Genomic DNA, 23,192 nt, shown 5'->3' on the forward strand with positions numbered 1-23,192 from the left:
CTTTTTTCGAATCAGTAGTCCGGACCAGATCGCAAGTAAGAGCCTTTCAGGGAGTTATGCAAGCCTACCAGACGATTAGCGCTCAGATAGAAATTGTGCCGTTAAGCTCAATACCATGGAGTTCTGAGACTGAAGAAGGCAACCCCTATGTGACAATCTTACAGAGGACATCAGGGGAAATAGCTTATAGGCTTGGTTAATGGTAAATAGATCTAGCGACATACTCACACGTCACCTCGCACTGTCCCTTACGAGGCACGAAGCCTTCCAAAGTTACCTTCATAGGTTCCACGAACAACCGTCTATACTGCAACGCGGACAGCCTTGGGTGCAAGTGTGCTCACTGCGAAGGCTTAGGGTAAATGCATAGCTTTCAAGCTAACATTAGACTCAAAGGGACGTTGATATGTAGTATTCGTGGTTTGCTACACGCTGATAAGAGAGACCTTAACTGACAAAAAATGAAACGCTCAGACTTCTCGCAAAAGAGAACAACAGTGAAAGGTGAGATTTCATAGAAAGGCAGGGCAATAATAGTTCTTGCCTGGGACGATCTGTAGACGTGGGAAACCCAATTAAATATTTCCAATTAATTGACGTGGCCGCACTAGCAAGACTCTTTCGCTAACCCATGGCACTATTGCACTGAGCAACGAATAATAGATGAATTGAGAATTAGTGAGTAACGTTTTCAGCGGAATCACATTCAACAGTCAAGGCCGAGTCTCGCAGTCAGCTCAAGAATATGTGTAGAGTGTGGGGTATCTTAGCTGGGATTTCCTTTTTAAATAAAAATTATGTTTCAAAAAAACACGAAGCATAATTTTTGACGACAATGTTTGTTCGATGTAGCCTATATTCACAACGATTACAGTTTCAGTTTGGAACATTAACTACTCACTAGTCATTTCCTCTCTATTCTGTAAAAACTATTTAATAGTAACCGTCTACCAAGCGAGATCGCTACATATACTAGTTTTGGCTCAAATATGCTTTATACAAAATATTTCAGCGGAATTCGATGTTGGGCTGAAGGCAAGCCAAAGATCCTTATGGAAAAGAGAAAGGCTGAAAGCGGTCAAAATGTGCCAAAGAAAAACAAGTAGTCCCATATAATGACTTTGAAGCTTATCTAGACAACCCAATTGGCAACTGATATTTTCGGGTCTGAGCATCCGTTAATTTCTGTATGCAAAGTTTAGGTGTATCAAAAAAAACGCTTTTTAGATTTATTTCGATGTACCTTTAAGTTGTTTAAATCTAAAACTTGTTAGCAGCTCCAGGTTTGAATCATGGCAATCTTTTTTGAATTTTTCAAAAACTGCATAAAAATTGTCAGTGACACAGGACGTCGCTTTCAGCTCTTGATCGTAATAGGGTTTGTGCGGCGCGGAAGGCTTGAACAATAGCTCATTTTCACTCAATTTTCCAAAACGAGTCTATCGTCTTATTCTAGAAAAAGTCTTTCTTCTTGCACAAATCATGACTTGTGAATAATGTTCGCTGCGACAAAGTGCCCGCTAAAGTTTATCTCAGATTAAATGCTGTGCTTTGTAGGCTCGCCTCGTGGTGTCCGATTGGCACGTATAGGAATTATTTAAGCTCTTTTTGAGATCCATCGCTGATCAAGTGTCTCAGACAACGTTGAAGCAGACTGCTTTGCCGGAATTGTATGAAAATGATAACGAAGCAAACATGTATTGTTGGGCGACGTACATATAAAAAAAAACTACAACGAAAACTTTAGGGGAATCCAGTTAGAGCAAACACATTGGATATACAAGGATTATACTCAAGCGGACTTTACTAACTTTCGAAACAATTCGCCCAACTATTATTAGATGTAATTATATTAAAGGTTATTATATTATTATAGATCATATTAAAGATTTGCCTGAAGCACACCATCGTCGCAGGTGAGACATGGCTTAGTGCGCGCCTTCCAGCAGAGAACGTTCAAAGGGAAAATCATCGTCACAAAAAACAATTTCAGTAGTAGTGGTGAATAAATTCTACCGTAACCTAATACTCATGCTCGTAATATGCATCAGAAATTTTGAATTCTAGAAAAGCTTTATAGAAGTACGACGCAGTATAACAAAGGAAAATAGTATCATAGCGTATTTTTCCATTAATTTCTTAACAAAGCCATTCGTAATGAGATTAGATTTGGTAATCCAAAAATCAAAAGTGCACAAGTCTTGAAAAGCCCAAGGAGTGCTGACTTCAATGCCAAATAATAACGGGAAACACATCTAATAAATGTCTGAATATCTCTGTTCCACCTTATGTCGTCGAAACGTTATCCAATGTTCTTTACCAGTTATATAATTCGGATAATCCAATACATGCTTCAGACAATAACGCTATAATGATATTCATGAGATCCTTTGAAAATGGGCTATCTGTTTCCAACACATATAGTCAGTCTTTATTAAGTCTTTATTAAAAATGAGTTTGGACAGATTCAGTATTTCTTTATTATACACTCCTTGGCTATCTTTGTTGTGAGAACGGGGCCTCGGAATCAACTTTCCGGCATAACATCAAAAAGTTGGCCCACTAGAAGGCACAGTCGGGTCGTGTTAGATTTATTTACACATTTTCCTATTACGTCATAGCTTTGTCGCAAACGCATTTACATGCTCAGGGACGCATGACGTTCTAAGTTCGAATCCGGGCAGAGACGTACTTTATTTCGTGCTAAAAGCCAGTCGTCGAATGGAATAGCAGACATAGCATTCGAAACGAAGATTTATGGAGATAGATCATGTGAATTCGACACTATTACAGACCAGGAACCAAGCGATGAAGGGAACGAGATCTGGGATTTTGGGAGCCTTGTGCTAATAAACACTCACACACTTAAGAAGAAAATAAATTGAACAATTGTGCTGTTAATATCGTATTTTTTTTGTATGCTTTCAAAAAAAGAAAATTGTAAAAACTGGACATATATGTCCATTACAAGAAACCAAAGCTCCGAACCTCTAACCATAGTAACCGACTGGCGTTCGTTGACAATGTCAATCTTTCTTACAAAATTGCCATCTGGTCTACACCTCCGAATGCACATGGCGCAACTAACAGTTACTCTTTAGCAACTTCCAGATCCTTGTAACAGATCTGTGGAGCGGCATGGTAACCATATACCATGGTAATTATCTGCCAACATTGAAATATCAACCGGTTATGTCTGTGTATTTGTGGTTATTATGGCGATGGCCCAAAAGGATGCGTATTAGATATTCAGACCAGATGGTCCTTATTTTTTTTCTGTTAAAACATGGCCAAGATCGGCGAAACGCCGCGTAGCTTTATGTCGGCCCAAGATAGGCCTAACAGGACCCATCCCAACTATACCTTCTAGAAAGAACGGGTTTTTAATGCTATATCTAAAAGGTGATTTCAAAAGGTTTCACATAATAATGAACTAAGCCAAGCACAGAAAAAAATATTTCAGGAAAACGATTTGGGAGGAAAGAACATATGGCCAAGAGCAAAATCATATCCTCTAAAGTGGCAATTTTGGTGTCTATTCAGAAATTAACCTTTCAAACAGAAATAACAGCTTTAAAATACAGCAAAAATGAGTACACTAAGCTACATAAGATCAATATATTAAATTACATAGAATGTCCAGTTTGACTGGATTTGACACACTGCGTGCTTTCGATATTTTTAATACTGACCAAAATATGCCTAGCTATAAAACACCGTGTTCCTTCAAAGTTACAGATATCATTTATTAAGATGATGGCAATATAACACAGCTCTGACGGATATAAAAAGCTATACAGTAAACGATTGCATAATTCGCAAACATTGCATCGATGGGAGCCCATTTGACAAACTTGACTGAAAGCAAGTATTATATACTATAGAAAAGAACCCATGAGCGTGCGTAGTATATTAGTCTAGGTTGTCTTTAGTTATTGAGTGTATTTACTTGTGACTTCAAAAGCTCTAGTACACAGTAAATCGTGCCATGTTTTAGCAATCATGGACTTTCGGGCAGCCACCTCCATTTTATTAGTTGTACATTAAATGGAATGAAGAGTTATTTATTTTTTTGATACGCTCCATCTCCTAATTAACCTGAATTTCAGCATAAATGTTGATGTCATCAGTGTAAATTTTGTTGCAAGGTAGAAGCGACATTAAGCAATCACTAGGGGCCCAATTGTTATGAGAGATGCAATAACAGCCCTATAATATGGACAGAAAATATTAAAGTATATAATTTTGTATAGTGATATTGGTATATTTTGCAAGGGCCCAATGGTGACTTATGGGAGTTGTAAGTTAGATGAATGCCCTCTTCTAAGCGCTCTTTTTTTGCCATGCTGCTAACGGCTTGGCAGATTGTTTGACAAAAAAAAAAAGTGATACATTTAATCTAAGACAATCTTTCCCATCATTGGCCATGACATACAGCTTTGAGCAACAGTCTATAAACTTTTCCCTATACGTAGGCATTTTTACGAAAAACTATCACAATTAACTTAACGGTAAACGCAAAAAGGAGCATGAAGATGGAAATCGTCAGTCGAAAAAAAAGCTGCATAGTGCTGCAGAAGCTGCGAAAAGCGCATATGCAAATTAATGTCCTATGCTTAAATAACACTTTATTCATCAAACGCCGAATTCTCGCCAGGCGTAGTGGAAGCCGCAAACTGGTAGTGAAGATGCCAACAAACAATACTGGTAATAACTTATGCTTAGCTTCTTAGATCTTTATTACACTTTGCAGAAAACAGTAAGATATCAAAGCGTCTACACAGGATATAAAAAGGAGAATTCTAAATTGTGTCCTGAAGTTGAGAATTTGAAAACTGCACCGCACCAGTGGTCAAGTCAACAATATCTGCGCGAGAAAGAGAAGACTTTTTTTGATACTAAGATATTATATTTATGACAGAAGTGATTCTTGCAGTTGTCGTCTGAGTGCACGGCATAATTATGTTGATTGAATGGCGCTAAAACTGAATTAGAGCACTGCATGTATCTGTGCATATGTATTTAGATTTTAAGATCACGAAGCCGTGCTAAGTTGGTGAAAAGTCGCGCTCTGATTCTACCTTTAACCATTAATAGAGATATCGGATATAATAAAAGGTTTAAGGGAATCCTATAGCAAGACACAAACGTTGATACAAAAATAAAATACTGTATGTTTTCAAATTGATTAATCATTCGGTAAATTACATTCAAACAACACCATAGACCGGACCAATAACTTACTGAATTCTGTATGTTAAAATGTTCGTTGAGTCAGCTAACACGGTGTAGACTAATTTCTAGACGAGGCGTAAAGCTTATTTAAGACCTTATAAGCTTCGTGGAACTTTGCGTCTATAGGACCGTCGTAGTCATCCAAAAGTCATTGTTAGGGGTGTCACGTGAAAACTATTAGTCTAGCAAAGATAGAATTGTGTGCCTCGACGCAAACACTTTATTACACCTAACCGATCTCGAGCAGCAAGAAACCTAGCTGGCGGCGGCAAATATTTAAAAACCACTGAAGTTGTGTATCCGAAGAAACTCTTCAAACGAATCCTGATGGAAGCGTTGCAGCCATCTAGTGGGCCAGATTAATTTTACAACCCGTCACATTCGTTATTAACAAACGATCTTGCCAGTTATTGTAGGAGATCGCTTAAGGCATCCTTATGGAGTCTACTAGGCTCTTCATGGTACGCAACGCAAACGCCCGTAAGCTTTTTTTTGTGAACGCATTATGGGTAAAAAAAAAACGAAATTGATACCTTTATTCACACCAACGTTGCTTGCATCCACTTCATACTCACCTCTGAGCAGGATGATTTCTCACGTAGTCAAAATGGTCAAAATCCTTGTACCGAGCTTACGCCAACGCTTGAAGTGAGTCGCAACGTAGGAAGCGATTTCAAGGCATCGAAGGTGAATTACGAAACAAATGTTATCTGCACTCCGATATGAATAGTACCACCGAGACGTTTAAGGTAGCTTTAACCAAGGTCAATTTGAACTGTGCCATATCATAGTAATGCAAGCTTGCTGTTTTTGACATTGTCTTTAGACGGCTTTGCTGGCAATGGCTAAAGGATAAAATCCTTATGACTTGTTTCCTTAATTTCAGACTTGTTTAGTAGATCGTTCTTCTTTAAATATTTATTATCTGAAAGCTTTTCATTCTCTAGCATAATTCACTAGTAAGTTCATTGCCAAATAAGGGTCTGTTATATTATCATGAAACTTTATTTTAGAGCTAAATATGTAAAGACAAATTAATGACGCCTGGTTCTGTTCTACTATTATACGTGCCAGATATACTATTGTAGTAATAATCTTGGAACATGGGAGATATTTTTATTCGTTATTTTGCGATTTTCTATTTCTTACAAATATCTAAAGAAACTCAGTTCCAGTAGTAGGTCTACACTGAGAGTTTTTGAAGAATCATCCATGGCCGGCAAGAAAAAAGACAAAATCAGCCAGGTCTAGGCTGCCTATGAAAGTATGGCAAGCATAGGATAGCAATGCCGCCGGCGGTGTTAGGAAGAAATAATAAACAAAGCTATTGACTCATATCAAAATGACAAACTAAGACGGTTCAAGAGGTGCATAATGGGTAAGCTAAATAATAATTTGATAAACTGGGATAGCTTGGTCCGTGCAGTAAGGTTAGTACCTGAGCCCTATCCGTGTACGAATCAATTGATATGCGTGAGACGATAAATCTGTTTGCAAGTTGCGAACAAGAAGTACTTCCGAATGAGCGTGCTTACGTTGATGTCTGATTCAGAGAAATACTCACCGAACGGAAACCATCATTGTAATGGTGTGGACAAATCACCGCCAGCGAAAGACTAGATAGCAAACCCATTTTTGTAGCAGGCAATAAGGTACTCGATTGATCCTCTGTTAAAATGCAGCAGCATTCAAACAATGTAGGAGTAATACTAAGTGTTAGCGGCAAGATTCAGCGATTGCTGAAAAAATAGTATATCGTCGTAGGTTTTTATCGCCAAACTTAGTTGCCTGCTAATCTTAGTTGTAGTCTAGGTTCGAAGTTTGTACCCTGTCTGCCCTAGATGATATCAATTTCGTAGGTTAGCCGGTTTTGTCAGGTTATATTGTTATTCTTCGATTATTCGGTCATGAAAGTTCGTATAAAATAGTATATGTGGCAATGATCAAATATGTAGGCATATGAGCCTTACAATCGTCAGTTGGGTGAGGGATTACGTTCACTCACTATCTGGTGCTCGCTGAATTGGCGTTAGCGGCCAGAGCTCGCCAAACCATGAGCGGCCGAATTTTGAGACTGCTTTTCCAGGCTTTTGCGGATGGGGGACATATGTTGACAGTTGCCAGGAAGTAACCCACAATTAACAGGGAAAAAGAAGAAGCGGCAAAGATGGAGTAGCAATACTATCACTGGCGCCTAGAGAGTTGTCCTGGCACGTCCCAAAGTAGCAGAACTAGACGAGTTGGAGGTGTATGATGAAGAAATATGAGTCACTTGGACGACAGCGCTAAAGGCAATGTATAGAGCAAACTGATTGTAAAGGTTTGACAGCCTGAGCTTGTGTCATATCTGTGTGCGTATTTAAGATACGGCTGCCTACGTGAGGCCCCATATTTGCTAAAAATTATGAGGGCTAGCAACGGCAGTAGAGTAGTTGGTTAAAATCGTCACTCAGTGGTTTACGTGGGTTGTGGCAGCAAAATCAACAATTCTGCTTAACTTGATTATCTCACAGTCGTTCATGGAGCTGGCAACATTTAGTTTAAGTCGGACACTGAATCAAGTATATGTGACACCTAAAAACCCCATGGTAAAAAAGACTTTGCAATCTAAGCTTAGATAATCAAAAAAAATAATAATAATAAAAGAGATAATTTACTTATGGGTCAGAACCGGGAGCCAAAAAACGGACGGCTTTAGTTTCGCTTTTTGTATACCCCAAGTAATAAATGAGTAAGTAGTAGATAAGCCAGATGTTGAGAGGTGTATTCTTCGTAGCATAAACTTAGTTAAAACAGACACTAAGACTATACTTAATTTTAATTTCTTAATGCCTAATAAGATTAGGCAAACCTTTAAAAAAATCCTGCTGATTCGGATTGTTTCATTAGTAAGTTTACGGTGCCTGCTAATTTCTGGCGGACTGTGATAAAGCTGATTACAATACTATAGAGCGCATATGTCGTACGTATTGGCAGTTACCCTTAAAAAACTGTTTGAATGCCGTTGAAATAGACTTTCCTTCTTTCCTAATTATCGTAAAACCGCCGATTTGGCAAAGTTAGAACACATCCTGATTGACACAATATCCAAACCAAGCTTGCGGATTTATTAAGCTATTTGGCCTTTTGAAATGAGGCCTATCCACTTGCATAGACTACTACGGATTCTTTATAAAACCTGTGGACTATTTTTAAAGAAGTAGTCTTATTTGATGGTGAAGGGTAGATAATACCTTGAAATTACCTGCTTCAAGAGGTTGTAAACTACTGTTACTACTACTACTTCCGTCTACTGTTATAACGACAAACGAATCCGAGTCATCTGTTTATTTATAAAGAAAGAGTGCAACAAGTGAGAATATATTTTGTAAAACGTTAGCATATTACTCTCCAACACACCTCTTTTTAATGGTATCTCTTCGATTAATTTGTTCGTCTGAAAAACTGGTTAGGAATACAAGCAAGAAACTATGTATATTCTTATGAGTAATTTTGTGAGCTTGCATTTATTTGAAACTGACGACATACATTGGTGTCATTTTCATATCACCAAAAATCCATGCCGCATTTTAGATGGCAATGAAGCTTTTTTAGTGAAACTCTGACGCTAGCGAATTTTACAGAATAGCTTAGAAGACAAGCTCAAATAGTTATCTGGGGTACGTTATAACGAACGAAAGTGGGAAGTCAACGTTCATACCGAATTAAGTCATTTTTGGAGTATTTGCCTTTTTTAAGCTTACAGGTCCTCTACAAAATGGTGCCGAAACTCGGGATTGCAACGACATCAAACGAGCTGGAATTAAAACCGTTGAAACACATGTTTTTTGAAGCATGTCGAAAGCTAAAGGGACATGTCGAGGCTACCGCTCTTGGGCCAGCAATGGAAAGATATCGAAAACTATTTGCCCACCTTTCGATAAAATTTTTCGTCATTGTTGAGAAGAAATGCATCGTAGAAGCTCCGCCAGAATGAGCTGGCAGAAAATCAACTTGGTGATAAAATGACAAAAATGTGGTTCCAACACGCGCTTTTTGTAGTAAATGAATTGAAGAGCACACGGCGCAGCTACGCTGAGCTACGTGGAATAAATAGAACGTTGAGTTTAGTTGTTTTCGAACGTGCAGAAAGAACGTTGTTCGAGAGAGCAGCAAGCTCGACGGCCCAACTCGATGTAAAGGTTGTCGGCAAGTAACAGAGTTGATTAACAGTATAACATGCTCAGCTGCTGGAACGGAAAGGAGACTATCGGACCGAAACGAAAGAAAGGCAGTAAGAATAGTAACTTCGTAGATTACCGATTCTTTAGGCATTAGCGATAGGTTCGACTATGTTGTATATCGTTTTCGTTTTTACGGATCATGCCGGTTAAGCAAATATGTGTGTGACCGTCAATCAGGGCTATCCACGGAGGTGTACGATAGCATTTCGATGCAAGTACTTCGACGCGGAGACACAGAGCAACGCAGGAAATAGAACTTTATGACAAGTTTACGTGGCATGGATTTTGAGCTAAGCAAGCAAATATAGGAGCCAAAATAGAAAGAGATGCAAAACCTACAAAAGGTGACGCCATTGTTGTAACTTAGACCTGATCATGTTGCCACTTTGAGTTGCTTTTTAGGAAGAAATTTTGGGCAGGCACCAGAAAGAGATACGTAATGTTCCTCGCTGTGTACTCTGACCACATGTTTAGTATTCACGAAAGTCAGGCTACTATTATAATGAGACGCCAGCTAGAGCGAAATTCTTATTTTTTTTTTTTGCCACCGGTGCAAGAAGCGTGTCAGAAAAAAGGGAACAATGCAAACAGTGAAAAACATACTGGGTATCAACAAACTGTAACTTGCTGATAAGATGCAAGAACTCATTACTGTATATCGCAACCAATTTTCTAATTTTACAAATAAGTATAACAATGAACAGTGAAAGACAAATATTTTTTGATGGAGCTTAAACTACGTACTTGCGTTTGGTGAACGTATAGAGTATTCCATTTTCTACTTATAATTTATTCGAGATTTCAATCCATTAAGCGATCCAATGGCCAAGTATGGGAAGAAACCGGTAACCCAATCCAACTACAAATATCAGCTGGCACAAGCGCAAATTGGTTGATCGATCTCCCTTATTTGATTTTGCAAAAACCTTGGTAGGTCTATCGTAGAGTCAAAGTTGATTTTTATAAACTAGATATATTGTGACATTCTGAGCGAAAATCTAGCATAAACCATCTTCTGTTTTGGAACGAGCTGTCAGACGATTATGTCGAAACATGACAGGGCCCGAGGCGCCCTCGTTTCGCTCTGTCATAGGGCGAAACAAATTCGAAAACGACCTTTAGATGCAAGTACCAGAGTTCTATATTAAGCATCCAAATAGTGCAATCTAAGTCGCGCTAAACTTTTGTAGGCGTTCGAAAAGGTGTGCCCGGGCCATGGGCAGTCGTGGAAGAGGAACAGAATGGCCTAGATTCAGAATTGAGCACCAAATTTCTCAACAGTCTGCCTGAGCAAGTAACGGTTGAGGACGAACGCACGCTTTTGTTCGAAGTCGCTCCACTGGCAAAAAACCTAATTTAGTTTTTAAATGAACTTACGACTGATCGCATAGCCAGTGGCACCGAGCGAAGAAATCAAGTTATCAAGAATATGTAGCTTTGAAATATTGGGGCACTGTTTAGGGTGCTGTACGTGTTTCCATGTAATGCCTTCATCTTCAGTGCGACAGCTGAATAACATAAAAAGAATTAGTCGAATACTAACAAAAATATGATGTTGATTTATTGCAAATATCAACTGTACTATCTATCATATTACCTAACTGAGCAAAAAAAATACACTGTATCGTGTATGCTACTCCAAGCCCGCCAACGACAATGTACCGCGCAGTATTTCGAATTAAATAATAATAATAATAATAAAAGATAATTAGTAGTATGGGACGAATATCATAAAATATATTACGTACTATAATGATATATTGTGGTAGATTTTTAAAATGGAGTTATCTTCGCACAGAAATGCTATTCATTATATATAGTTGATATACAATAATACTGGAAATTATTTGACTACTTTATTATTTCAGCTGTTGTGCTTCCAATGTTTGCATTTGCTGTATAGAATACACAATGTCAGCTTGATTCATACCTGATTAGTAACTCGTGCGCGTTCTTTCAGTGTCTCGATTTTGCCATCTACTAAAGGCTCAGGTACGATGAACCCTAAAATAGAACAAAAGTGAAAAGGGTTTCAAATATACAATGGTGGACAAATCTTTAGTAGTGTTCTAGTATCAGTGTGCCTAATCCCTCCATGATCGCGAAATCGACGATCGTGGACTAGCGGCGAAATAACGTTAACTTAAGGAAACATGGGTGTGCACACCACGCATACATGTATACCGCCACTGTTGAAATACAGCAAACACTGTTCAACGGAACACAGGCATCACCAAAATATAAGATCGTCTTCAGTAATAAAACAGTGTTCAAATAAATTTATTATATATTTATTAGCCTAATGAACACCTAGCACTGTCAATTTAGCCATTTTAAGAATGTCGGGTAAAATCCTACCCGCCGTGGCAAATACTTGTGTCTGAGATTATATGTATATATATATAAGCTACCTGTTCGCTCATATGCGACTCCTGAGTGCTCCAAAGAAGAATCAAATGATATATTAACACACTTTGAACAGCAAACGCTGAATAAATCCGAAAAAGAAACTATGGTTCTCCCACAGGAGATGAACTCAGGTACAAAATTGAAAATAAAAAAACTAAGATTGACATGATTCGGATCAGAAGTGTACTATTCACACATGATAGTCATCGGAACGAATGAATACATTGCAATACAAATGCTGTTTCTACTTATTGCGAGTTATATTGTCAAAACCAAATATATTTATAGTTAGGATTAAGTGTTACTGAATATGTGTAGTTTTTATCTACATGTTTGTGAGCATTGGAGAAAGGTTTAGAGAAAATAAAGCACGCCGGAGCATTTTTCTGTGACATGGGAAGAGCGTGATTGCCATTTTGTTTGCAGAATTCACTGAGGCAAGTTACCCTGCAGAGACTAATAAATGATAACTAGTTACGCTTAACGACACCCATCCTCACCGTATCGTAGGATGCAAATGTATGCCAAATCTCATCAATCATTGGATATTACAACTGAATATTATAACGGAAAATGAATGTTAGCGCCAGGGATCAAAAGGCTTACGTCGTTAGCAAGAGTCGGTGCCTTGATGTAGACAAATGTTCACGAGTGCGGTGATACGAAAGAGTCAGTGGATACAAACTTTCCTACAGGCACAGCCCACAGTGCCTACACAAGTCGCATGTCAAAACTACCAAGCCTTCAGATAACAAAGAAAGGAATAATGCTGTGTCATCTACTCGCTTTGTCGACACAAAAGAAACGTAAGTAAAACTGAAAGATGAAAACAACCCAAACCAGCGGAAAACACAGAACGTTAGCAAAACGATACAATAGAATACAGAAAACGTTATGTTTGATAAAACGCAGCTCGAAATTACGGGAAGTCATGATTCATCTTCTGTCGCGGTGTGTGAAGGCAAATAACGAAGTCCTAAGAGAACTGAGCTTTCCAAAGGACAGCACGAAAATAACTTTTTTGGCGTCTAAGCCCTTTAGAACCAACTGGTTCTTGACCGTTTGACGAGAGCGGTCGTAGCTATGGCTACTTGGTCCCGATCGGTCCAACCTTTAGAGCAAGACACGCACCCACTGAATGATCAAGCCGAACTTCGATTTATGCTCATACAACCGGCGAAAAATGTAAGGGGTCAGTCTGCACGGCTTTACTTCGTGCACCCACTGGCACCTAAAAAACCTAGGTTTATTGAAAGCATGTAAGTGAATTAGCTTCCAGAATGTGTGAACAAATTCTGTGAGAGCGCTCATGCGCTACTTCCCTAAGATTTTTCAGTAGATGATAGTGCTAAACCGACGTTCTGTCCACTATGGGCGACTCGCTCATCAGTTGCAAGCTGGTGTCGGTTCTTCATGTGAAGCTGCGGAAATGACTGGAGAAAGTTTTTTCCAACCACAAAACCAGCAACAGGAGCTGTTGAACAGCTCGGATGTTCCAGTGACAACAACAATAACAACATCTGGCTGTAGTCGCAAACGAATATTTCTTTCCTCGGATATGCAACGCGCGAAAAAAACCCATTCATGCGGAATGCATGCTCGTACTAGATGCAATGAGAATTTTCAGGATTCTCTATTCCTGTTCTATTCGGAGCCTAATAGAACGTTTTTTGTGGAACTCGTCATAAAGTACATGCGACAGTAAAACCATTTAGCAGATAGAAATGGCCAACCAGCAGTGGACAGGTCAGTAGAAATAATCCTGAAACGCTGGGATACATGCGGACTTGAGTCACATAAATTATCTGTTGTTTCTGTTTCACTGCATGATAGCTTTGAAAAAGCTTTGGAAGAAATCTGTTTCGAAAAAAGGCAGTCTATACATTCGTCCGTTACCTGCTTCCCACTTACCGACGAAAATAATAGTTCTGATTGGCGACAGCATAATCAAGCTTCTTGGCACGGGCTTAGGATAATTTCTGCCTTAAAATGTACCCATGGCTGCTCGCGGAGAATTAAAAATGGACATTGAAAGTGTAGTGACTGAAGCTGAAAAAGACATGGTTACCATAAGTAGCTCAAGTACAGGCGAAGTACCATGAATGCAATATGCTTAAAAATATATATTTCAACAGTAAAAAGACCAGCATAGAAACTGGTCCATTCACAACCAGAATTTAAAGTTTGTAGTGGTATTTTCGCAGAGAAGGCAGTTAAGAAAAATGTACCTGTTCGAATCAGTGAATGCCCAGTTGTCGAGAGCGGCCAATGCGGTTACCGTGACAAGGTAGCGAGAAAAATAGCCCTTAGCATTGCAAAGAAATCAAGCCTTTTTTAGATGTTAGTATCAGAAAGGTTAAGAAAATAAGGATCCAGAAGAAGCACAGCATGTTAGAATGAACGACGATTCAAGAAACATTCGAGTACGACCCCCGCTGCACAATTAGTCATTAAGACAAGGCCCTCAAACTGTAAAGCAAAGTCAGCTTCCTGAAAACCAACCATCAGCAATCTTGGCCAGTAACAAGAAATCGTCGTCTGCACATGGCATCTATCGACCTATTAACGACTTCCAACAGTTGTCCTCTTTTCCACCCTCTGGCGATTGAGGATTTTTTGGATCAAGTTTCCGCAGCAGTGCAATCAGACGATGCCTTCAGGATATGGCAGCTCTCGCCCATGTCATTACAGCCACGCCAGGAATCTGGTCCTGACAGAAATCTGGGCAACTTGCTCAATTGACCCCCTCGGTTTATACATCATAAACTGCCCACCTCGAAATACTCGAAATAGTTAGTTACAACCCTCCCGCCAAGTCAAAGATCACAAACGTGCTAATATAGAAACTCATTGATGCTGTGCAAACACTGTGGCTGTTTTTTATGTCCTCCCCAGTCATAAATGGTAATTTAAACAATCAACTCATGTCACACACTAGCGAGATACGGTTGCAAATTTGCGTTTGCTGGACAATCACCCCAAGCTTGGTAGTGCCGTTTAAGGAACACGCCAGAGCCTCCGTAACTAAGACGTTTACAAGGTGAAGAAGTTCGCTTCCTTGAGAGCATCTATTTGGAAGAGGGTGGGTGCATACGAGCGCACATCTCCGTTACTACATGAGATTTTCTCAAGTTCTCAAAAGCCAAGCTTTGCCATGACGCCTGGGGAATTTGTTTTAAACGTGCACACGAGGTCATCCTAATACTACTAATTAGTCGTCACAACAGAGGACAACGCACAGCACCTTGTGAAAATCCTACAGTCATCTGTCGTACATGTCACCTTCAGAAGGTACAGATTTTCGCTTGATTAAGGCAGTTTTACTTCGCTCGAAGAGACCAAAATACGTTTAAGCTGTTCATAGGATGCAGCCCGCAACTTACTTTTTGGCTGAGGCTGTCGATACAATTTACTGAAGAGCATACAATGCAAACGGTACGTGAAGATATTGGCGAGTCAGTAAATAACAAACGCAGGACAGCAGCCATACAAATGGTTTATACGTCCTGGCTTCACCTTCTGTCCGATAAGCTTAACTACACTGATTAATCACTCCGTTGAAAATGAAACGATTACTCGAACGGGACCTTTTATACTCTGGGGTCGGTAATGAGGAATCCACGACAAAGCGTAGCTTGCTTTAGCTAACCTGCAGTACAACAAGGTCACGATTCGTAACAGGATGTGCGATGTGCACTTCAAGAAAGCCTTCATTGCAGCTTCTCGCTAGACTGTAATTTAAAGTGAGCGTCTACTTGCCGGTATCTTGTTTGAAGGGATGTTTGATATCGGTGATCTCCAAAGGTAAAGGTAAGTCAATTTTGGTACCATCATGGTACGGAATCATTAAGAAGAGCATATGCTACGAATTTCTTGCCTGTTTGCTGATCAAGAGACTGTCTGGTTTCCTAGAGGGCAGGAAAGCTGTCTTGAGAGAACATCATGGGTTTCAGTGAAAGTGTTCAACGGAAGCAGCATCTAGTGTCCTGATGACCGACTTTGAAAAAGCGTCCAATGCGTCAGTGAGCTTCTGTCTACGGAGTTTGTCAATTTTAGGTCCGCATTTCACTCTGCACACTGCATCTTGTTGTACGTGGATGGTATCACAAAACGAGCTTGATCTGTCAATTGTGATCTTATAGAAGAACAAGATAAACATAGATGACGAGGTAGCGGTATTCCCTCTTTCGCCTAGACGCCAGGCCTGATCCAAGATGATAATATAAGCTCCCTTCTCTTCTTAGACCCATTTAGAGATCTTCTTAAGAGAATGAATAACGGAATGAATCTGGTTAAAGTTATTTTTTAAGCGGCTGACTTAATAATCTACGGTTCTATTACATAGGTGTAAACGAATTAAATAATGGACTAGGTAAGGTAGGATAGTTGCAGTGGGTGTAAACTATAGATTAGGCTAAGCTGGACATGACATCAAGGGATTACATTCTTGAAATGAATGGCCAAGCGATCCAAAACTCACGGCTCCATCTAGGTAAGTAATTTATCTATACAACCAGAAGTCTTAAAAGAACAGTTCGTCTGACCCCAATCAATCCTTTAGAATAGACATATAACTCTGACTTTTTTCTGTCCAGCCCGACAGGCTCTACAAGATTCTGCGTGTAAAATAGAGTTGGTTAGTCAAATGCTCTTCCTTCCGAAACGAAAATTTGTTTCTGCCCATATATTGCCGTAAACCAACGATAGCAACTCCTTTTCCATTTTACACATTCGAAAATAATACCGCACGACCGTTTAGAAATACCAAAACGGCTACCAGCTTCGTTTACGCTGACAAATTATCGCGTACATGAGTATCTGGTCGAAATGTCTTATGAAAAGACCTGTCCTCAAGGTGGAGCCGAGTGGGCGAAATATTTTGCCCCTAAAGGGCATACTTTGTTTCTAGTCACGTTTCTAAGCGTTAGTTGGTATATATGGACAGACCATGTTATGCAACTTCCACATGCCCCGCCATAGCGGACGTCGGCTTTGTAGGCGGTAGGTTTGCCGGACGCCACTACCTAAATGTAATCGGTTATCACCGTCAATCCCGCTTTGAGGAACCACTCATTTGCAAGCACACCTTTAAGACGTTTACAGCGATAATCTATTTCCATTACAAGACAGCGCCAAACAGGTGGACTACTGGCTCAACTCCTGGACAGCAACCCGGAGTAGCACCCCTGTACATCTGTAAGGGAGGTTACTCTCAACTGCAATTCAACCGGATGGCCATTTGCACCTAGGGACCAGGAAACATCGATAATGAAGATGCACATGGTGCTTGGCGGCCCAGGAAAAGGATTCCGATGGAATGATTCCGTGAAACTGACACACTTAAGGAAAATCATCACCAAGACACAATCAATGTAATGCACAATATTTCTCATCGACTTAATGCCCGTCCCTTCAAAAAGAAAACAACCAACTTCTTCTACATGCAGAGGAAAATGGAACTGCTAGAAGTAAATCTCTAACGTCGAATCATGATGAGTTGTGCCAATTTTTACAAATCTTACAGATCTAAATTCTTCGAACAGCGTCGAACACCTATGAGTCTCCCCGAGTTTTATGATACTACCAATACTGAAAGTACTCTTTAAAGAAAGGCATACCTGCCTACATATAACTGCCGATAGCGAAAACATATATTAAAGACCTTCGAGGCGAAATAAAGGACTGACTGCCCTTTGGCACTGTGCGTGTCGTATCATCGGACCGGTTCTCTTAATCATATTCAACACGCCTTTACTTTAACCGTACTTTGTCGACATGGCTGCAAAAACTACGACTATAATATATACTCGCATTCACGGCAACACGTCTTTTTTCTTTTTTAAATGACTTGCAACGAGTAGTAGACCAAAAAGATTACGGTTCCATTGACGGTTACTTGCCTTAGGATCAGCCGGGCCTAAGTAAAAAAAGTTTGAATTAACTAGGAAATGATTGCTACGACACAACATGCATTCCTTGGGGTCCGTTACCGCGTACCTGGTTACTGAGGAATATCAGAAAAGATGTCTCCCGCGTGCGCGCGTTCTCTTTCAGCTTGACAAAAAGACGGTGCTCGCGCACATGCGATATATTGATTCAGATCGCAATCCCAGGCTTGGCAGCAAATTCCGCATATGATACATGGGCTGTATCATCATACGGACCGTATTGTTTTACAAAATTGCATCACTCTGCGTGAGAAAGTTCTTTAACGTGCACAAACAGCCCGTTGTACACCGAAAATCCGCATTCAACACGCAAACGACGTTCTTCAAAGTCGGCGAGTACTAGAAGGACCAGCATGAGACGAATCTACGAATTATTTAACAGTAATCATGTCATATAATATATACGTCCTGAAAACGTTTATCTGGAGTTTTACTTAGGTCGCTACTGTTTCATTCACAAGGTCTTCGCGAAGATGAGTCAATTGGTAAAATATTTTTGACCTAAATCAAAGACAGCCACGCCTTTCTCACTTTTCATGTTTGAAAACAAAGACGCATCAAAGTTTCCAGGAGTCAAGGTGTATCGCCCGAGTTGATACCTCATCAGTATGAAAGCTGTCTTGTGTTGATAAGTGTACTCAACTTATGCTGCATGGGTAAGCGTGCCCAATGTGTCTTGCATGAAAAACTAGATTTTAATAGTGCATAGCCAACACATAATTTGAGGTAAGTATGGTGATCATTATTGCGGCTTGTGGTATATCAAAGCACGTTACGCACGCAGTATACCGCGCCATTCAGTCTGTTCGATCATACCCTGACTAACCTGGTCAAAAATCATTTAACCTTCTAAAGCCTCTAGACCGTGTTATTGAACTCGCATCCATGACACTGATAATGGCACTGCGGGTGGTATGGGACGTCTACTATTCTGTCCTAACTTATAATCTTGCTCGTGTATTACGGTCGCCTCTGCTCAGAAGAACTATCCAGGTGCAGCCGCGCTCCTGGTAATGACAGTGATAACTTATTCGTCTTACATGGCAAAACTGAAGACTCGGTTCCCGGCACCGTGGATAACTACTAACAGGAGGCTCCCATTATCTTTGTCAGACAGCTAAGCATAACTTCTAGCCTCAAGCGACTTTTACTCGATTGCACTTAGGAGCCGGTACAAGCCGACAGTGGTGATGCACACCTTGCAGACGGTGAAACAATGGCACGAATTCGTTGATTCATTCTGTGGTACAAACATGCTAATTTGGGTACCATATGCAAAATTTATCGTCATTCTAACGCGAACTTGACGGGCGAAAGACCTAATTGCTGCGTGCACGAGCAAATGAAGTTGGCCAACACGCGGCTTCTCGCAGAGCTATGGAAAAACCTGTCGCTCGGGTATTCCGAAAAGACAACCGCCATTACGAATACTCTCAAAAAACCTGCCACTAATTATAATGAGCGCAGTCTATCTTAAGCTAGGCCTCCTAGCATTTTTTCGACGCGCCGTACCAATTATTACAAATCTATTTCCCGGAAACCTAGAATAGGGTCGAGCATCGGCTCTAAATTATACACTATTCGTTAAAACCCTACTGAAGGTACTTTCCGATGGGTCAGTCTATACATTCGCTGCCTTGTGATAGCTAATGCTTTCATTGCACGTTTTCGAGACACCCGCAAACCATTGATTTGGGCAAGAAGGCCAATAGGGTTTTATGCAAGGATTTATAACGCCTAACCAGCTAGCGAGATCAGTCTCATATTCCAAGCCAGACTGGCCTCCGGTATCGTATCGCGTCGCATGGTCCATCAGTGTCTCGATAGTACTTCCGACGGAGATATCTTTCAACATGCACACAGCGAGTCCACGTTAAATGTAGTATTCAAATTGATTACTCTAAAAAAAAATAGTATTCAAAATGATTACTGCATAATGCTTATCGTTCTACTACGTGAGAGTATCCCTTTTGCAATATTCAAACAAGTTTGCTTACTTAAAAAGCTACTTTTTGACAACAACCGTTTGCAGAAGATCATGGACTCCGAACAAGCCTAAATACGTTTGCCGATTCATGGTCCCTTTGAGATTATGTGAATGATAGGAGAAGTCGCCAACTCATTAAACCTGCGAAACTTATTTAAAACAATCGCTCTAATGATCTTCGAAAACGACATAACTCTTCTCATCGCTTACATCCGTTGTGATGAAGCTCTTACATATCTTCAGGTCAAATTGAAGGGCCCAAACAAAAAATAAAAAGATTTTAATCTGCTTGCCCCCCAAAGGTCAGCACCAGGGAAATTGAAAGATTGACGTCACCAGAAACTGCAATATGACATTACTAAATATGACAAAAGCATAAATACCTGCGCGCCATTTTTAAATAAGCAACAAAGATAACTAACCCTAGAGCGATGTTTGCAATTGTCTAGAATGAAGCTGCAGCTCAGTTACTTTTGTCGACGGCTCAGGAAGAATAGGCAAATCCTTTACGACTAACTAACCGTAGCCAGGGATGAAAATATGGCTATCAGACTAACATCATCAGGAATCATGGCAACTCTGATGCCCAATGGCCGAACTAATCACTCACGATTCAACATTCTCATTCACATTTCACAAAACGCAGCCCGCAATGCACAGAAAAGTCCAACAATAAATTTATCTTGCACGACGGCACTTCTTTTCTGGGATGAATGGTCCATGATTGGACGAAAGGCCTTCGAAGCCATTTACCGAAAACTTAGTAATATCTTTAGTCAAAATGGACCATTCAGAGAAATTTCATTTTTATATTCAAGCAATTTCCGAGCAGCAGTCAAAACAGGTAGTGATGCCGATATTGAGTGCGCCTGTATCAAAAAGTCTATCTATAGAGATTTTAAGTTTAAAATAGACCATAGTTTTATGGTTTGAATAGTTTGAGTACCTACATATAACTAAACAAGTGAATCTTGAACTAAATGCTACAAAAATTGCGCACCCCAAATGACCGAAGAAAGCCTATTTGTATATTCTTTGGTTGAACAATTTCGAATTCGGATGCTCGGCCGCTAGCAGAGTTTTCTTGTGTCATATAGAATTTTAGTTTGAGATTTCAGTGGGCGCATATACTAGAAAATGAAACCAGCTCATATGTTTATTTATAAGAAGAAAAACATTATTTATAATGTTGTACGTTTTCCTTAGCGGCTGTTTCTAAAATAGGCCTCGCAGCTCGAAGCGCCCCGAAGAGTGAATTTCCTCTTTGTTTTTTCACACTATATCTTTACACTTGCATATGAGGCATCGTAACAATATAAACTATGTAATTGCAGAGCAACCGAAGTAACAAATAAATGTTTCTACTTAGACAGCTGCATAAGGTATGCCCATCTGATGATATGCTGCGGATAAAAGAGATGTTCGCATCGCACAATATATCAGCTCTTGTCTAGGATTCAGAAGTAAGCTTTCCGAACTTACATAAGAAAGAAGGATTGGCGACGACTTTTTGCATTTACAAACACAAAGTTTAAAAGAAAACACGGATCGACACACATATCATTGCTCTTTAATATTTGCACGTCTTAAAAATATTACATTTAATCTTTGGCGTATACTAGAATAATTCAAATCGATACCAGTCTTAATCAAATTTCTAAATACCCACAGTTTGGGCGTTGCTTTGGGCCTAGTCTTAATGTCTGTTTAGTGCCGTAAGCAGCCTTTCCCACAGTTTTCTTTACCGAAAAACAGCACTTGTTTTCTATTAAAAAATTTTAAGAAAATGGCATGTATGTTAAATGTCTGTAGCCCGTGGGTCTTACGTAATATAAGTGGTTGAAATAACAAAATTTTCGGGATAAATCGCAAAGAACTCGTATCTACTTAGTATATTGGAGCACCTGGATATTTATAAAACTTTAGTAATGAATATAATATTGGATTCGTATAGAATAGTTTAGTTTGTTGAAGTGGTGCGTTCGCTTCTCGTCTACCTACAAAGAACAAGTGTGGATAAAAAAGCAGAAAACACTGTAAGAATGGACATGTCGGTAATTTAGAACCACAGTACTAGAGGTCGAAGCAACAGATACGGCCTGCTGTGATAAATAGGCGTACTTATATTCAGTATAGATCGAGTTCCAGGAATATAGAAGGAAAAAGGCTATTGTTGGGGCAGGTTCTTAGATGCCACATGGTCGTTTCATACGAGGCGCGACCGGGAAAGTCTATAATAATCAGGTCTACTTACAAGCTTCGCCTGGCGTTCAGCGATTTTAAATTGGGATGTCATTACTTCGTGTAGAAACGCAAATTTGGAATTAGCTAATACTAGATAGTATTTTCAAGAGCCTTCAATTGGTTAAGAACGACCCTTCGCATAGAGATATCCATGTAAATATTCGGCTATAGTTTCTTTAGTAGAAAAAGTTACTCAGTTGAAATCCTCACTCCTCCAGTTTCCTCATAGGCACGAGAAATGTTTGGAAAAGTCCTTAAAAGGGGCAAATATGAAAAGGCTAAAGAAATAGTCTGTTTGGCCAAATTAACATGTTATATGAGTCGATAAAACAAAGACTCACCAGTGAAAAAGCATTCACCCAATTCCACGTTCGTGCAAAATCAGTCCAACCCCAGCAATTAAAGTCGATCTAGGTCGGATAGACAAACAGATAGACAAGAGTTTCAGTGGCACATAGATGAAAGGACGACCTTCATAGGATTATGTTTCAAAGGCATCACCAAAATTTGAAGAGCTTTCATATTTTAGTTTTCTCGTAGTAAAAATTTACTTAATTTTTTTTATAAAAATTTATATTTTTAATAATGAAAATGTATATTTTTCTTAATATTTTGAGTTCTTTTTCTCTGAAAATGGTTTGCAAAAAATTTTTCCACGAAAATCAAATCTACATTTGCGGTTTAAACTTTCCAATTGGCATCTATTAGAAATTAACTTAGATAACCACTCGAAGCGCATTTTTTCACCCCATTAATGCATAGACAAACCGATACGACCAATAGGGTTTTCGCAGTTTTATATAGAGATATATATTGCATTTTAATTCAGCCCGGCTAGAACGGTGCCAAGACTAACCCTGTCTACATAGGCATTTATGTAAACATTCCGCCACCGCTTTATTATTAAAAAACAAACTTTTCGTTAAAAAGTACCCATCCAATCGGCTCTATATTGCGCGCAGCTTTATTCTAGCGACCCACTAGAAATAAGCCTAATTCAACAATTTTAGTCGGTCGATTTTAGTCGGATAGGCAAAGAAGCAGGCAGAGAGTTTTAATAGAAGGCAGGTCAAAGGGTATGCGGGCTTTACCCGCGCCTCTTTTTCCTATAACGTATGTTATTTTACCTTTGTTATACTTTACCGA

At 39.6% G+C, this 23,192-nt stretch overlaps 1 protein-coding gene and 1 long non-coding RNA gene across 7 annotated transcripts in view; one reads left to right on the plus strand and one right to left on the minus strand.

Annotated features, from left to right (window-relative positions):
- The window catches only part of Zasp66 (PDZ_signaling and DUF4749 domain-containing protein Zasp66), a 57,068-nt gene that overhangs the window by 16,183 nt on the left and 17,693 nt on the right, over positions 1-23,192 (minus strand). For 3 of the 4 annotated variants that reach the window (XM_086977836.1, XM_086977837.1, XM_086977838.1), the window contains exon 4: positions 11,389-11,462. The exons of the other annotated variant lie outside the window; for it this stretch is intronic. In XM_086977836.1, coding sequence (XP_086833962.1) covers positions 11,389-11,462 — 74 coding nt within the window. The remainder of the gene's footprint in view (positions 1-11,388; positions 11,463-23,192) is intronic. 4 annotated transcript variants of the gene reach the window in all.
- LOC147759113 (uncharacterized) lies at positions 5,567-11,393 on the plus strand. 3 transcript variants are annotated; one of them, XR_015319425.1, is made up of 3 exons: positions 5,567-5,922; positions 8,974-9,508; positions 10,649-11,393. It is a non-coding gene; the product is annotated as an uncharacterized LOC147759113 (long non-coding RNA). The 3 variants fall into 3 exon arrangements; XR_015319424.1 differs by having other exon boundaries at positions 5,571-5,922; positions 8,981-9,508; XR_015319426.1 differs by having other exon boundaries at positions 5,913-5,984.

This window comes from Varroa destructor, unplaced genomic scaffold, assembly GCF_002443255.2.
Source record: "Varroa destructor unplaced genomic scaffold, Vdes_3.0 BEIS01000001.1, whole genome shotgun sequence".
Classification (NCBI taxonomy): Eukaryota; Metazoa; Arthropoda; class Arachnida; order Mesostigmata; family Varroidae; genus Varroa; species Varroa destructor.